The sequence below is a fragment of the Rattus norvegicus genome, chromosome 14 (genome assembly GCF_036323735.1).
Source record: "Rattus norvegicus strain BN/NHsdMcwi chromosome 14, GRCr8, whole genome shotgun sequence".
In the NCBI taxonomy this organism is placed as follows: Eukaryota; Metazoa; Chordata; class Mammalia; order Rodentia; family Muridae; genus Rattus; species Rattus norvegicus.
In genome coordinates this window covers 84,039,594-84,057,296 of record NC_086032.1, presented here as the reverse complement: position 1 = coordinate 84,057,296, position 17,703 = coordinate 84,039,594, and the positions used below count along the sequence as shown (strand labels likewise).

Here is a 17,703-nt window from a genome sequence, read left to right as displayed (position 1 = left end):
TTCTGGGCGATCCCTGAAGAGGGACCAAACCCAAATAAGCTGAGGGACTTCACATGTGTTTGGATTCAAGAGGATTCCCAGGGCTCTTCACAATAGCAGGCTCTGGAAAGACACGTTCTAATAACTCTAGTTAGCCTACGTAGTCATGATAGTCCCGCCTCTCACTGTAGTCTAAGCTGGCCCGAAATTCACCAGAGAGCCCAGACTGATCTTGGACTTACAGCAATCCTCTTGTCTCAGCCTCCTGAGTGATGGGATTAAAGGCATGTATCAATCACCACTGCACAGCAAAAAGAATCATTCTTAGTTCTCTCCTTACATTTTGCTAGAGAACCGATTAGAATTCATCAATCCATCCGCTCCCATTGACAGATTGGGAAGGATGCTGGCAGGGTTTAGCACTGGGTACCATAGAACCCCAGGAGGGGATAATGACCTAAGCTCAGAGTGAAGGGAAGGAGGAGGCAGCTTTCTGAAGGTGAGTCTGAAGGACTGACCAGGGTTCCAGCATTCATGACCACCTTACAGCCACAAAAGCCACAGCTGGTGCCTCTCAGAAGCCATGTTACCTTCACGCGCACACACACACACACACACACACACACACACACACACACACACATCATTCATGTGTGCTTGTCAGACTTCTCACACCCAAGAGGGGCATGCGCATTCTGCAGACAGCTGAAGAGACTCAAAGGAACAAGGATCTAACAGCAAAATTCCAAGCAGGGTGGAAGATAAATGGGGAAGCCATGTGGGTGTAGAGGTCTGTACCCAAGCCCCCCGCCCCATGACATTCGGCAATGCCTCAAACAAGCTGCTCACTCCAGCCTTGCAACCACACTGCCTCCTAGCCTTTCTTCTGTCCCCTGCAAAGAGCAGCATGATGCGGGACCTTTAAATTGGGAAAATGCTTCATCATGTTCTGCTCCATCATGAAAAACTAGAAACTCCTCCCCTCCTCCCTAGTGCACTCTCCTTCCAGTAAAACGTGGTTAAAGGGACAGCACTATCATTTCCGTAGCTATGAGGGTCAGCCTGCAGCCAGGGGCTGGGGATGAAACAGAGGCAAGGAAAAAGACAGACAAGGGTCTCTTTTAAGGAATCTGTCAGTTTTTGTCCTGGGGATTCCCCCCCCAAAAAAAAGAAAGAAAAAAAGAAAACCACAGTAAACTGGGGTGCCGTAAGGCTTGAGATAATAGTCTGGGAGAAGTTCTAATCTGAAGAAGTCTACTGGTTCCCAGAGCTTGCCTGTGGGCATTGGAGTGGGGTTCTCTCTGCTGCGGGGAAAGAAAGAACTTCACAGAAAGCCAGGCACTAGACAGGACATGCAGGGGTGGGTCACTTACATACAACCGTAGGTCGCTTCGAGCCCCTGTCATATGACTCAGTCACCCCTCCACCATACACAGCACAGAGAGACTGCTTGGAAATGCTACTGAACCTCCCCGCTGTGCAAGGCATAGATTAACCCTTCCCTCATGAGGAGTAGGCGCTGTCCATGGTTCTGAAACGATAGCGGCACGGGAGGCTCCACTAACACTGAAAACTAAACCAAGAACAAGCCACATAACAAAGCAAGGGCTCCAAATCTGAGCCCCTCCGCCGCCCCCGCCCTTTTACCTGAAACCTCAGTACGGCTCATGATGGAGGTCGGTAGACTTTGATACTGAGAAACCACTCCACTACTTTCTCGGACCATGAAGGGGTATGCCTATGGCAGGACTGGTTTATCTATTGTGCAAATAAGAGTAAACTGACAAGATGAAACAGAAACATCGGGCAAGGAAAGGAGAAAGGCAAACTTAACGAGTGAGGGCAATATGTGGGTTCTCCTCCACAAATTCAGCCTGAGATTCCCCAAGTTCGGGGCTCACCGGGGTACATGGGGGCTTGGAGTTGCATCTTGTCTCTTGTACACAAGGGAAAACATGGGAGAACACAATTTGTACAAGGTCATCCAGCTAGCGAAGCAGAGAGCTAACCCCACTCTTCGCCCTGTTTGCAGAACTTGGCTTAGGTGTTGAGGATCTAGCTGCCTACTCAGGGACCCCCTGCTTCTTCACAGACAGTTTTCCTTGCTGGGCAAGATGCAGACTCCATTTTCCAGTCCTGGCCACTGGAGTTTTTAGAGTTATTCTCACCCAGCGCTCCCTTTCTTCTTCTGCAGTCTTTCCCATATTCCCTCAGGGTAGCTCTGCAGTCCTTTCAAACTCCTCGTCCCCTCAACCCCCATCCCAAAGCCAGCTGTACAGTTCCTTAAGCCCCTCTGGGTGGCCTGTGGCCGCTGTAGTACTGGGGAACACCGCACCTCGAGCTAGGAGGGCCCGTTTATCCTAGGTAGCCTCCATCAGGCAATGCCATACAGGATCCCTTCGTGGGTGGCTGCAGTCTGCAGTCCTATTCTCCAGTCCTCTCTAACTATTAGGGAACCCTGTGTTGCTTCTCAAGTGGGGGTGTCCTCTCATAGTAATCACTGCAGAGTCTCCCACTGCTTCAACCCAAAGGCGCCCTGCCCCATCAGTTCTGCAGTCCTCTCCCAATTTCGAATGCCCTCTCTTATTCTGAGGGTCTTTGACCAATAGGGTCTTCAGACATGCACCTGGAGGTCTGCACTTGTCCGCTCTCCTTGCACAAGTCCTTTACTCCTTGGTCTGACCTCGGGAGGCTCCACTGACGATGCGTCGATTCCCCTTCACTCCTGGGTCCCCTCCCCGCCCCGCCCCTCTCACTGCGGAGAAGCCGGTCGGCCCGGGGCCGCGGGGGAGGAGGTTGAGAGGGCGGGGCCCTTCTCCCCAGCCCCCCACTGCCGAGGGGCCGGACCGGGCCACCGCGGATATAAAAGAGCCGGCGTCCCAGAGCTGCCGCAGTGCTGCCCGCCCCGTCCCGGCCCCGCACTCCCGCTCCGCCGGCGGCCGCACCTGCTCCGGCCATGATGAGCTTCGGCGGCGCCGATGCGCTGCTGGGCGCCCCGTTCGCGCCGCTGCACGGAGGAGGCAGCCTGCACTACGCGCTGAGCCGCAAGGCAGGCGCCGGCGGCACCCGCTCCGCGGCCGGCTCCTCCAGCGGCTTCCATTCGTGGGCGCGGACGTCGGTGAGCTCCGTGTCCGCCTCGCCCAGCCGCTTCCGCGGCGCCGGCGCCGCCTCGAGCACCGACTCGCTAGACACCCTAAGCAATGGCCCAGAGGGCTGCGTGGTGGCGGCGGTGGCTGCGCGCAGCGAGAAGGAGCAGCTGCAGGCGCTCAACGACCGCTTCGCGGGCTACATCGATAAGGTGAGGCAGCTTGAGGCGCACAACCGCAGCCTGGAAGGCGAGGCGGCGGCGCTGCGGCAGCAGCAAGCCGGCCGCGCCGCCATGGGCGAGCTGTACGAGCGCGAGGTGCGCGAGATGCGCGGGGCCGTGCTGCGCCTGGGGGCGGCGCGCGGGCAGCTGCGCCTGGAGCAGGAGCACTTGCTGGAGGACATCGCGCACGTCCGCCAGCGGCTGGACGAGGAGGCCCGGCAGCGCGAGGAAGCGGAGGCGGCGGCCCGCGCCCTAGCCCGCTTCGCGCAGGAGGCGGAAGCGGCGCGCGTGGAGCTGCAGAAGAAGGCGCAGGCGCTGCAGGAAGAGTGCGGCTACCTGCGGCGCCACCACCAGGAGGAGGTGGGCGAGCTGCTCGGTCAGATTCAGGGCTGCGGTGCCGCGCAGGCGCAGGCTCAGGCCGAGGCTCGGGACGCCCTCAAGTGCGACGTGACGTCGGCGCTGCGGGAGATCCGCGCGCAGCTCGAAGGACACACGGTGCAGAGTACGCTGCAGTCAGAGGAGTGGTTCCGAGGTGCGCGGGGGCGGGGGTGGGAAGGGGTTGCCCCCTCCTGGCGGGGCAGTAAGTAGCCTGTGGGTTCACCTACGAGGACCGTAGAGGACTCCTTTCGGAAGTAACTGGACCCTCTAAGAAGTGCATGCCACCTCATAAAGTAGCGATTTTACTCAGACCCTCCCTTGGGGCGCCCCAACTCTGAATATTCCTTTAGTTGCCACCCTCCACATTATGTCGGTACTTAAACACCAGGGCCAACCCCTGTTCTCCACACACTGTTAGACGAACTTAGATTCAGGCTGGTCTCCCTCCCATCTGAAACAGAGCAAGCCCCTTCTAGACCCAGGGTATCAGGTATCCAGCAGCCGCTTGCTGTGCCAACTTTGCCCATCCTTTCTTGCACTCTGCGCAGTGGGTAGAACAGAAGTCTTCTGCTGATGCCTACCAGGCTTCGTCTCACTGCTTGCTCAACGTATAACTTCTCACATTTTAGTACTCTGCTGTGTAAAGTGAATGGCTTTCACTTTACACAGCAGCCAGGGTGGAACCAGCATGGCTGCAAATGGATGAGGCAGCCTTTGTGTTATTTGATATCCCTTTCTTCTTTCCCAAAACTTACGTGGGTTCTGAGTCAGCTTGACTGCAGTTGCCCTGAAACCCTGCCCAGTAGCTGCAGGGTGACCTTGACCAACATTGGCCTTTCTCATTCTCATTTCTTTTGGGATTGGGGCATAGAGTAACTGGGCTTCTTAGTATCGGCTGCAGCATCGTCCCGGAAGTCATCCATAAACCCACGCGTTGTTCTGGAAGCAAGTGCAGAGCATCTGCACTTTCCAAAGATGTCTGTGATCTATAGTAGCTGAGAATCCGCACTGGAGTGGTTTTTTAAGTGCTTACTAACAGGAAAGCCAGGAAGGCCGAGATTTGGACGGCTGGCTGGAATTTCCCTTTTCATGTTACACGCCTTTGCAGTGGCAGCGCCCTTCCCCCATCTCTGCGGCAAGGCTCCTCCCAGAGGGGACCTCTTCTCTTCTTTTAGGTTTGCCCTTCACCCAGGCAGAGCATGCCAGCATGCCAGGATGTGCGTCCCCACCAGCTGGCCGCTTTCTTTCCACCAGGACTCAGCTCTTGGATGTAGGATGTCCGCTTTCTGGAGATTAAGACCAATTTCTAATTTCCAGTGGCCTGGACAAGACCTGAGAACCAGGTGCCAGTTGGTGGCAGAGGCTGCATTGGCTCTGGGCCTGCTGTGCTAGACAAGAAAGTCAGAAGAGGCAGGGACTGAGGGCTGGTACCCGGGCCTTGTGCTCTCCCATGACCTTGGGCTCTGCAGAAATCTGCAATGAAGTTACGTTGGCTACGATGTAACAGATTGCTCCTGGGGAGCTCATACCTGGAGCTGTCACAGGAATATTAATGTCTGCAAGCCTGCAGACCGCAGCTCAGCATTAGGCCTCACACTAGTCTGAGCCCCTCCGTGCAGTGTGCTAGCCCTTCCTTAAGGAGCTCTGCCAGGCACTGGAATCAAATGGGGGCTTCCTGTCTCCTGAGGGGTTTAATGGATCAAGTCTAGGGAGTCACAGTCTGTTTAGTGAAGCCAGATAGACTAAATTTTTTTAAAGATTTATTATATATGAGTACACTGTACCTATCTTTAGACACACCAGAAGAGGGCATCAGATCTCATGACAGATGGTTGTGAGCCACCATGTGGTTGCTGGGAATTGAACTCAGGACCTCAGGAAGAACAGTCAGTGCTCTTAACCACTGAGCCATCCCTCCAGCCCTAGCTAGATTAAATTTGAATCCTGCCACTCACTAGCAGGGTGGCTTTGGGTAATAACTACTTGACCGTTATAGGAAAGGGTGGAGTAAACATCCTGGCACCCAATAGGTCTTCAACCTATACGTGCCACTTTTCAGATTGCAGCCCACGTTCCTACGTTGCTAACCCTGTGTCCTGACTCCTCCCCTGCTCAGTGAGATTGGACCGACTCTCAGAGGCAGCCAAAGTGAACACGGATGCTATGCGCTCTGCCCAAGAGGAGATAACTGAGTACCGGCGGCAGCTGCAGGCCAGGACCACAGAGTTGGAGGCACTGAAAAGCACCAAGGAGTCACTGGAGAGGCAGCGCTCTGAGCTGGAGGACCGTCATCAGGTAGACATGGCCTCCTACCAGGTGAGCAGAGGGGAGGGTAACTTCCTTCCTTCCTTCCAGCAGGATCATGGTCTCTGAGTCTGGAGAGTTCTCTGACTACCTGAACCAAAAATCCCTCCCTGGAGCGAAAGGGAGAAAAACAGCAAAGACTTGCTTTGCAGAGCTGTGAGAGATTTAGAATGTCCAGCAACCTTGGGGATGTAGCTCAGGGGTAGAGCACATGCGGTTCTGGGCTCCGTCATAGCACCTAACAAAGAATTTACCACTTACGTATAAATGCTCAGCCAAATCTTGGTTAGCGTAGGCATTCTAGTCACCAGTGTCCGTGGGTGTGGCCCGGGCACAGCTTGAGAAGGCATCTTCAGTCAAAAACAGTCTGGGGAGGAAAGTGTCACTTTCCTAGAACCTGATAATGCGGTAAGTACGGACACACCGGAAGCAGAAACGTTAAGGAGTAACTAAAGGGTCTTTGAGATGGTTCCCTTTAAGGCGGTGCTTCTCAGCCTTCCTGGTGCTGCCACTCTTTCATACAGATTCTTGCGCTGTGGTGACCCCCCCCCAAGCCATAAAATTATTTTTCTTGCTATTTCATAACCACAATTATTCTAGTTATGAATCACAATGTTAAAAAAAATTTTTTTTTTTTTGGAGAAAGAGGTTTGCAAAAACCTGGCGAACAGGTTGACAATTGCTGCTTTAAGCAGTGCTCCAGCGAAAACAAGTTTCATCTGTGCATAGTACACTTCTGGGTGTCCTCTGTCTCGACAGGTAATCCAATAGCAGGCATTTGCCAAGGGTTGACACTCACGGGCGCTTTTGGAAAGAGCAGAAGACAAAGTAGCTAGGACTACTCTCGCCCCAGCTGTGGAGCGGACCACCCTGCTACGTCTCATCCCTCAGGGAACATTTTCCAAGACATCTGTAAAAATTCTCCCATCATTCTGACTGAGCCAGTATCTGTTGGATTTCATTCCAGATCTTTCCTCAGCCTGAGACTTTTGCTCCAGACTTTTCCATGACCGTACATGAGCACATTAAGATTTTGACAGGGTGGGGCTTTGGCCGCAGCCAGGTGGCTGAGCAGGGTAGCACCAGCTTCCCTGGAACTGAGGGCCAGGCCCTGGGTGACTTTCCTCATCTGTCATCCCCAGGATGCAATTCAGCAGCTGGACAATGAGCTGAGAAACACCAAATGGGAGATGGCCGCGCAGCTCCGAGAGTACCAGGACCTGCTCAACGTCAAGATGGCCCTGGATATTGAGATCGCTGCTTACAGGTGAGATGGCCCAGGCGCCTTGAGGCAGTGTGGAGCCCTGAGCTCCCATAAAGCACTAAGCCTTCAGTTGCAGGCTGTGTTCGGGTAGCTGCCTATGTTTTAGAGACTGAAGTTTTTTGGGGTTTTATTTTGTTATTATTTTTTAAATAGATCTTATTATGTAGCCCTCTCAGGCCTTGAGCTCACAATGTAGACCATGTGAGATGGTCTCTAGATCATGGAGAGCCACCTACCTCTGCTTCCCAAGTACTGGGATTGAAGGTGTGTGTCACCATAATGTAGCTAAAGTATTTCTGTTTATTCTGTTTGTGTCTGTGCACGCACGCGTGCGCATGCTCATGCACACACACGGGCCAGAGGACAACTTTGTAGTCTCTCCTCCCACCTTTACATGGGCTCTGAGGGCTGTGCAGAAATCATCTTACCCACCTAGCCATATTACCAGCCAAAAGTATTTCAGTTGTGAGCCTTAACCCCTTTTTATCTTTTAATGATGTATGATCAGCAAGATGGCTCAGTGGGTAAAGGCACTTGCTACATAAGTCTGAGGGCCCAAGTTGGATCCCCAGACTCTACCGTAGAGGGAGAACTTTGATTCCTGAAAGTTGTCCATAACGTCTCTTATGCATTGTGGCACACGTGCACCCACACCCATGCATGCTCACAGTAAAATAAGAAAAAAAGTCTGTATCTTAAATTGGCCATTTAACGGTCTTAAAGGAGCATGTCGGGGTTGGGGATTTAGCTCAGCGGTAGAGCGCTTGCCTAGCAAGCGCAAGGCCCTGGGTTTGGTCCCCAGCTCCGAAAAAAAGAAAAAAAAAAAAGGAGCATGTCAGTGGTTTCAATACATTTGCATATATTTGCATACATAACACTCCTCTCCCTCCATCCCAAATTCAAGCCGCAAACTCCTTATAGGACCCTCATCATCCCTGCCCCAGCCCCCCACACTGTTTTACTTTGAGAGAGGCAGAAATCTTGAAGCTGATTTACTTTTAGCTGCGTTTTATTTGCGTGTGTGTGTGTGTGTGTGTGTGTGTGTGTGTGTGTGTAACCTCATGCACACACATATGGAGGTCAGAGGTCAGTCTTGAGGGTTGACTTTCTGTTTCCATCAGGTGGTTCCTGAGAATCAAACTTACCAAGTCCTTAGGCTTGATGGTCAGTGTGTTTACCCACTCAGCTACCTCATTGACTCAGGAGTGACTCGTTATCTTTCTGATGGTGACTTACAGTTTAAAGACCCTTCTGTACCCCAAACTCAGCTAGTCAGAGACTTGCTTTGGAGGAAGAGAGGTGTTTAAACAGTCAGACACTATTACAGCCCCACCCTTTGGAAGTTCTTAGCTTGCTGGGCCTTCTTTCCTTGCAAAAGTGAGTGGAGACAACAGAAACAACTCAGCCAGTCCTGTTTACAAGGTAGTCCAGCTGACACGGGTTCTGCTCGTGCTCACGGAATGGTAGCCATGGGAAGACCATGAGAGAGACGTCACAGCCTAGCAGGGCTGATCTCCCGAAGGCCTCTTCTGATTGGTGATCCTTGGCTCTCCACCTCCTGGCTCTACTCTGATCTTGCTACTCGGTGTGGTGCAGTAGCCAAGATTCAGAGTGATCCTAGAGTCAGAAAGACGGGCCCTGCCCCAGGCTATAGACCTGTAGTGTAGAGCTGGAGAGATGGCTCAGCCATTAAAGGTTAGGCTCACAGCCTAAAATATAAGATCTGTAGTTTAACAAGACCCAGGGTAATTTGTAAGCTGATAATTTTGGAAAACACTGTTCTAGGGGAAGCCCCTATGCTTCCACCAAGCAGCCATTCCATTCCCCACCAGGCCCTTAGTATTCATTCTCTCTCAGAAGCAGCCATCTGAGGTAAGGACTCTGGTGGTCAGACTTTTACCATGAAGAAATGCAAGACTTAAGAGTCCGGGTAACTTGGATAAGGTCACCATCTAGTGAGTAGCTAAGAGAGAGGAGAAATTCCAAAGAATGGCTACCAAAGGAGACAGGACATCTAAATGGCAATTAGGAAACCTCTCGGCCCAAATGCGTAAGTGTGGGCTTCATTCTTCCCTTCCGTCATGGGAGGGGCTTATTTTTTATGTTATTGTGTGTGTATGTGCATGTTCGTGTGTACAGTGTGCATGTAGAGGTTATGTACAATGTTCAGGAGTCATTTTCTCTCTCTCTCTCTCTCTCTCTCTCTCTCTCTCTCTCTCTCTCTCTCTCTCAACGCAGGGACTCATGCATACTGGACCAGCAATATACCACCCAGCTATAATCCTAGACCTACAACTTTCTCTTGAATTAGGTCTTTCTCCCGGGGGGTTGGGGGATAAGGTTGTTTGAGATAGGGTTTCTCTGTGTAGTCCTAGTTGTCCTGGAACTTTCTTTGTAGACCAGGCTGGCCTCAAACTTACAGAGGACCACCTGCTTCTGCCTCCAGAGTGCTGGGATTAAAGGCGCGGGCCACCATGCCTATCTTGAATTAGGTGTTAGCTGAGAGACAATAGGTATAGGTTGCGTCGACTCAGGGGATTTCTACTGAGGACCATTCTTTTTTTTTTTTTCCCCCCCGGAGCTGGGGACTGAACCCAGGGCCTTGTGCTTCCTAGGCAAGCGCTCTACCACTGAGCTAAATCCCCAACCCCAGGACCATTCTTTAGGAGAAGTTTTCTCCCATAAGCACCAGTGCAGCTCCCCATGAGGGCCAGACTTTGTAAGTGGCCACCGGGACACTTGGCGAAGTAACTTCCTCCATTCTCAAAGTGCTTCCTGCCAAGGCTGTGACTCAGGGCAGAGTATGTGCTACCATGACTCCATCCCCAGCATAATAAAAAATAAGTAAGTTCCAAATGTCTACTGGTAGTGGAAATGAAAAAAGAGAGAGCGATAGAGAAGAAGAGAAGAGAGCAAGGGAGAGAGAGGGGGATTTCTTCCATTGATTTATACCCTTCATTCGCCAAACCCTGTCCCTGAATGCACTGGGGCTTCAGGAAGCCAACCAAGGTTCCAGCTCTGAGTTGACAGTGTTTCCCGTTATCCATTTCACAGAAAACTCCTGGAAGGCGAAGAGTGTCGGATTGGCTTTGGACCCAGTCCCTTCTCTCTTACTGAGGGACTCCCAAAAATTCCCTCCATGTCCACTCACATAAAAGTCAAAAGCGAAGAGAAGATAAAAGTAGTAGAAAAATCGGAGAAGGAAACCGTCATTGTAGAGGAACAGACAGAAGAGATCCAGGTGACAGAAGAAGTGACAGAAGAGGAGGACAAAGAGGCCCAAGGGGAGGAAGAAGAAGAGGCAGAAGAGGGAGGAGAAGAAGCAGCAACTACGTCTCCCCCTGCAGAAGAGGCTGCATCTCCAGAAAAGGAAACCAAGTCTCCTGTGAAAGAAGAGGCCAAGTCCCCAGCTGAGGCCAAGTCCCCAGCTGAGGCCAAGTCACCAGCTGAGGCCAAGTCCCCAGCTGAGGTCAAATCTCCAGCTGTGGCCAAGTCCCCAGCTGAAGTCAAATCTCCAGCTGAGGTCAAATCTCCAGCTGAGGCCAAGTCACCAGCTGAGGCCAAGTCACCAGCTGAGGTCAAATCTCCAGCTACAGTGAAGTCTCCAGGTGAGGCCAAGTCCCCAGCTGAGGCCAAGTCACCAGCTGAGGTCAAATCTCCAGTGGAGGCCAAGTCACCAGCTGAGGCCAAGTCTCCAGCTTCAGTGAAGTCCCCAGGTGAGGCCAAGTCACCAGCTGAGGCCAAGTCACCAGCTGAGGTCAAATCTCCAGCTACAGTGAAGTCCCCAGTTGAGGCCAAGTCACCAGCTGAGGTCAAATCTCCAGTTACAGTGAAGTCCCCAGCTGAGGCCAAGTCACCAGTTGAGGTCAAATCTCCAGCTTCGGTGAAGTCCCCAAGTGAAGCCAAGTCACCAGCTGGAGCCAAGTCACCAGCTGAGGCCAAGTCACCAGTTGTGGCCAAATCACCAGCTGAGGCCAAGTCACCAGCTGAGGCCAAGCCTCCAGCTGAGGCCAAGTCACCAGCTGAGGCCAAGTCTCCAGCTGAGGCCAAGTCTCCAGCTGAGGCCAAGTCACCAGCTGAGGCCAAGTCACCTGTTGAGGTAAAATCTCCAGAGAAGGCCAAGAGCCCCGTGAAGGAAGGTGCAAAATCCCTAGCTGAGGCCAAGTCCCCTGAGAAGGCCAAGTCCCCTGTGAAGGAAGAGATCAAGCCTCCAGCTGAGGTGAAATCCCCCGAGAAGGCCAAGAGCCCCATGAAGGAGGAGGCCAAGTCTCCTGAGAAGGCCAAGACTCTGGATGTGAAGTCTCCAGAAGCCAAGACTCCAGCGAAGGAGGAAGCAAAGCGCCCCGCAGACATCAGATCCCCTGAGCAGGTCAAAAGTCCTGCCAAGGAGGAGGCCAAGTCCCCCGAGAAGGAAGAGACCAGGACTGAAAAGGTGGCTCCCAAGAAGGAAGAGGTGAAGTCCCCTGTGGAGGAGGTAAAAGCCAAAGAACCCCCAAAGAAGGTGGAGGAGGAGAAGACACCAGCCACACCAAAGACAGAGGTGAAGGAGAGCAAGAAAGATGAAGCTCCCAAGGAGGCCCAGAAGCCCAAGGCGGAGGAGAAGGAGCCTCTCACAGAAAAGCCCAAGGACTCTCCGGGGGAAGCCAAGAAGGAAGAGGCTAAAGAGAAGAAGGCGGCGGCCCCAGAGGAGGAGACGCCCGCCAAGTTGGGCGTGAAGGAAGAGGCTAAACCCAAAGAGAAGGCAGAAGACGCCAAGGCCAAAGAACCTAGCAAACCCTCAGAGAAGGAGAAACCGAAGAAGGAGGAGGTGCCGGCAGCACCAGAGAAGAAAGACACCAAGGAGGAGAAGACTACGGAGTCCAAGAAGCCTGAGGAGAAACCCAAAATGGAGGCCAAGGCCAAGGAGGAGGACAAGGGCCTTCCCCAAGAGCCTAGCAAACCCAAGACAGAAAAGGCTGAAAAGTCCTCTAGCACAGACCAAAAAGACAGCCAGCCCTCAGAGAAGGCCCCAGAGGACAAGGCTGCCAAGGGAGACAAGTAAGAGGACGAGAGGGACACCCAGAATAGCCAAAGAAACTCAGGACGGCCCCGGTACTCAAGGGTTGGTGTAATAAAGTTTATTTCTTCCTTTCCCTCCGTAAGAAGAAACACCACTTAGATGGCGGGCCCGCCCTCACCAAACAGGAATTTCTATTAGGATTAAGTTAGCAAGAGAAGATAACCCTGAGCCCTGCCTCCCCAACACCGAAAGCCCTCCCCAGGTGATGGACAATTATGATAGCTTATCGTAGCCGAACGTGATGTATTGCTGAACGCTCCACGTAAAACGCGTGACTAAAAACTGCCCCCCCTCCTTTCCAAGTAAGTGCATTCACTTCCCGTATGTCCTACCGACAGGTGACCGCAGTAATGAATGAGCAGTTAGAAATGCATTATGCTTGAAATGTTGTAACCTATTCCCGAATGCCTTCTTGTTTTCCAAAGGAGCGGTCAGGCCCTTGCCCGGTACACGCTCCTGGAAGAGCTGCAGCAGGTGAGGCAGGGCGCTGGCCGCTGAACCAGGCCAGGGTGTGCTGTCCACTGAAGTCCACTTTCGATTGCTTCCGTGCAATAAAACCAAGTGCTTCTGAAATACAATTGTGGCTGTCGTTATTTCTTCCCTCCCTCTGGGATGGCTAGAGGCCGGGACAAGAGGTCTAGACATCACACCAGATCTGTGGTGGTGGCCTCGGTATGGTCTCTGGACCTTCATCAACATCACCTGAGATCCTTATAAACCCACAGACTCCCGGCTGCACGACGTTGACATCACAGTCTGAGGGAGGTATGGGGAAAGTACACACTTGGCCAAATCCCAGTTTACCCTAATGAACACCGAAGCTGAGACACTGGGAACAGTGAGCCCCGGGAGGATGTCGAATGGTCCATGGACTCTGCATGTTAGATGCGAAGTACCTATGCCTCAGGGGCCACGTGTGGATAATTCATCTGTGTGAGGCAGTGACAACTTTTCAACAGTCACCTAATTTACACTCGGTGTGCTTCTCTGGGTGTAGATTCTTTTCTTCAGTACTCGTCCCGCTGCTGCCCCTTTTTGCATTTTTATTTTGAGACAGTGTCTTGCTTAAATACGCAGGGTGGCTTTGAACTCATATTCCTGCTCTGCCACCCAAGTATCTGGAGTGACTGTGCCTGGCTCTGGAAGTAATTGTGAAAGCTATGTGGTCCTCTTGCCGGTTTCCATGGCACCCCGACTGTTGAGTCCTGTGTGGTGGGGCTGCCACGGCCCATTCTGTGTGCTCTTGCCTCTCTGCTCCAACCCCCACTGACGGCTCTCAGCTATCCTGTCTAATTTTCCTGCTTCTGGTCACTCAGAGGACTGGAAGATGCTCTTTTCTGGGATTTTAAACTTGGGACCAGAGTGGTTGGTAGGGAGATTCCAATCAGGAGCTGTGGGCAACCATGTTTCCAGACCTGTGGTAAGATAGTTTGAGACAGGGTGAGATAAATAGGAACGAGATCCCTAGAGACCCATGGTGGACTTCCTGATGACCCAACCCAACACTTTTGGCCAGCCCTCAAAGTGATAAATCCCATTCCTTACCAAACTCTTTGGGTTCCAACACTGCTTTACAGCCAGGAGAGTTCTGACTAATGCAATGGCTGAAGGGGGAGTTTTGGCCGAGCCGTGGTGGTGCACACCTTTAATCCCAGAACTCGGGAGGCAGAGGTAGGTGGGTCTCTTGGTTTGAGGCCAGCCCAGTGTATAGAGAAGTTCCAGGACAGCCAGAGATACACAGAAAAACCCTGTCTCAAACAAAGAAAGGAAGGGGGTTGGGGAGATGGCTCAGTGGTTAGAGCACTGACTGCTCTTCCAGAGGTCCTGAGTTCAATTCCCAGCAACCACATGGTGGCTCACAACCATCTGTGATGGGATCCGATGCCCTCTTCTGGTGTGTCTGAAGACAGCTACAGTGTACTCATATACATAAAATAAATAAGTCTTTAAAAAATCTGAACAGGGGTTGGGGATTTAGCTCAGTGGTAGAGCGCTTGCCTAGGAAGCGCAAGGCCCTGGGTTCGGTCCCCAGCTCCAAAAAAAAAGAACCAAAAAAAAAAAAAATCTGAACAGAGATATAGTTTTGTTTGTCTTTTGTTGTTTTGTAAGATAGGCTCTCACCAGTAACCCAAGTTGGCCTGGAACTTGCTATGAAAACCAGGTTGACCTTGAACTCAAAGAGATCTATTGCCTCTGCCTCCTGAGTGCTGAGGCTAAAGGGGTATGCCACCACATCTGGCTGAATAGAGAAGCTAAAAAAAAAAAAATTATAATAGCATTAAAAGACCCACTTGTGGGCTGGAGAGATGGCTCAGCAGTTAAAAGCGCTGCCTGCTCTTCCAGAGGATCTGAGTTCAATTCCCAGCAATCACATGGTGGCTCACAAATATCTGTAATGGGGATCCGATGCTCTCTTTGGTTGTGTCTAAAAATAGCGACAGTGTACTCACATACATCAAATAAATAAATAAATCTTTAAAAAAGATCCACTCGCAGAGGTAAGTAGACCAATGCATGAGGCCAGTCCGGTCTACACAGTAAGTTTCATTCCCAAAAAAGAAAATCGGTATAAATTGAAAGACACCCCACATTTGTGGATAGCAGTACTGTCCTTGTTAATTTCGTTCTCTTTTTTTTTTTTTTTTTGGTTCTTTTTTTTTTTTTTCGGAGCTGGGGACCAAACCCAGGGCCTTGCGCTTCCTAGGTAAGCGCTCTACCACTGAGCTAAATCCCCAGCCCTAATTTTGTTCTCTTAAGACAGGGTCTCGCATAGCGCAGTTTGGCCTCAAACACACTACGTTTACAAAACTGAATCCTGCTTCTCCGGCCTCCATTCCCCAAGTGCTGGGATTTCAGTGTGAACCAACACCCCCTGCTCTTACTTTGTTTAAATGGCAACACTACCAAGGGCGGTTTACAGAGTCACTACAATCCCTGTCAGAATTCTCATGCCCAGGCTAGCAGATGAAGTCACTCACAGCCAAGCCCGATGACCCAAGTGACCCAGGAACCACAAGGTGAAAGGAAAGGACCAACTCTCTGAAGTTGTTCTCCACATAGGGACTGAACCACCAATCAAAGAGCACACAGGGGCTGGACCAAGGCCCCCTTCACATCTGTAGCAGATGTGCAGCTTGGTCTTGTGGGTTCCCTAACAACTGGAGCAGAGGCTGTCTCTGACTCTCTTAACTGCCACTGAACAAGGGATGTGGAACAGGCGATCAGGATGAAAAGTGAATAAATAAATTAATTAATGAAAAACATGGGTTTTTTTTCTTCTTTTTTTCGGAGGTGGGGACCGAACCCAGGAAAAACATGTCTTAAGTTAAATAAAAGCTGTTCTCCTACTTACACACATATAAACACACACACACCTACATATAAACACACACTCATGCATACACATACGTGCACACAAACAAATTCAACAATAGTAATTAAAATTTTTATTGCTAAACATTTTTAATTTTTCATAAATGGGAAAACGGATTCGCAAACTGACATGGGACTGCGCAGGCTCCCAAGTTACCAAATAATGGAAAAGAGCAAAACTGGACCACTCATAGCTGTCCTGATCTTCTGAAAACACTTCACACAGTCACAATAATAAAAATGTACAGGCAGACGCACCAATGGAGCCCAAAGTCCAGCGATAAACCCTTAACATCATTGCTCGATTCATTTGTCTGCTTTGACTCTGTCAGGGTCTTGCTACGAATCCCTGGCTTTCTTAGTGCTTGCCCAGGCTGGCCTTGAACTCTCAGCAATCCTCCTGCTTCAGCCTCACGAGTCTAGAATTGCAGACATGCACTACCATACCAGGGAAGTCAATTGATTTTTGTCAAGATTACCAAGATGATTCCACAGGGAAAATAATAGCACATTATAGTTTATTTCTTCTGGTTTCTGGGACAATTGTAAAATCATATGTAGAAAAAGAAGGTGGATCTCTACCTCACATCATATACCAAGTCTTATTGGGTCAGACACAAATATATGAACTAAACTCATAAGAGCAGCCAGCAACATTATGGTTCTGCAGGTAAAGGGACCTGGTGCTAAGCTGGACAACCTGACTTTGATCCCTGGGACCCACGTGGCAGAAGCCCTGGGTGAGGGCCCTGTAGTTGTCCCCTGACCTATACAGACTTGAACTGTGCAAGTGGGGACCCCCCCCCCCAAGCACAGAAACAACTTAGCACACAAGCTATCACATGTCTGTCACAGGAGTTGTTCTAGGGGCCTCTGGTGGCTTTTTTCTCTGTAGCTTCCAGTCCTTGTAGAGAATTACATCTTTCCAGTTTGGGAACAGCATCTCCTACTCTCAGACTATGGGATGAACTGAATAATGGTCCCCAGAGATATTAAGGACCACATCGCCAGAACCTGAGCCAGTTTCCTCTACTGTAAAGACGAAGGGAGCATAGCTGGGTGTAGTGTACAGTATACCGTAGTCCCAGCAGACAAAGGCAGGGGAGTGTCTGGTTCAAGGCCAGTAGGACCTACATTTTGAGACTTCTCAACCCACCCCATCCATGCCAAAAAGGGAATCCACGAATCTTGGCAGCGGCTGCAATTAAGTAGGTCAGAAATGCGAGATTAAGATTGGTCCAGCGCCTCACCTAAAGAAAAGGCTTAATGTCTGCTCTGGTCGGAGGCTGTTGAACACATAAGGTGCACAGACAGGGATGGAGTTCCTGTGGAGTACGGCAACTGCGCCGTTCTCGGGAGAGGGATTTGTTTCATCAGCATGCTCAGTGAGATGCTCAGTGAACGCCCTTAAAACAACCCGGATCCTTTAGATCGTAGAGAAAACAGCAAAGTGCAGGCTGTGAAGAAAGTGAGGGAGAAGCTAGGTGTGGCAGTGAACACCTGCGATCACAGAATTTAGGAGGTGGAGGTGGGGGCGTTGGGAGTTCGGGGTCACCCTCAACTATAGCAAGCAGATAGACCAAGAATAGAGAGGCTGGTTTTTAGGAAGACAAACACGGGGCCCTGGCTAGATTTTTACGTCAACTTGACATGGGCTCGAGGGGGGAACTTCAATTGAGAAAATGCCTCCAGAATATTGGGCTATAAACAGGAAAGCGTGAAAGGTGTTTTCTTTTTCTTTTTCTTTTTTTTTTTTTTTCAGGTTTTCCCAACAGAAGTCTGAAAACCTACTAGACAAGTTCTAAAAGAGCTGTCACACTTGTAAGGCGTTTTCTTAATCAGTGATTGATCGGGGCATGTTCAGCCCGTTGTGGGTGTGGTCACTGCTGGGCTGGTGGTTCTGGGTTCTATAAGAAAGAAGGCTGAGCAAGCCATGAGGAGGGAGCCAGTCAGTAATCAGCAACACACACACACACACACACACACACACACACACACACACACACACACACACACACCATGCCTACATGCACACACACA

General features: G+C 51.0%; 1 protein-coding gene and 1 non-coding gene across 2 annotated transcripts; one reads left to right on the top strand and one right to left on the bottom strand.

The window, feature by feature from the left end:
• Nucleotides 1-2,883: 2,883 nt before the first annotated feature.
• Nucleotides 2,884-12,869, top strand: Nefh (neurofilament heavy chain). Its single transcript, NM_012607.2, has 4 exons — nucleotides 2,884-3,818; nucleotides 5,781-5,980; nucleotides 7,111-7,235; nucleotides 10,287-12,869. The coding sequence occupies exons 1-4, from the start codon at nucleotides 2,936-2,938 to the stop codon at nucleotides 12,271-12,273; spliced, it is 3,195 nt and encodes a 1,064-aa protein (NP_036739.2). The 5' UTR covers nucleotides 2,884-2,935; the 3' UTR covers nucleotides 12,274-12,869.
• A 4,552-nt stretch (nucleotides 12,870-17,421) lies between these two features.
• LOC120096768 (U7 small nuclear RNA) lies at nucleotides 17,422-17,484 on the bottom strand. The gene has a single exon (XR_005493608.2). It is a non-coding gene; the product is annotated as a U7 small nuclear RNA (small nuclear RNA).
• Nucleotides 17,485-17,703: the final 219 nt, after the last annotated feature.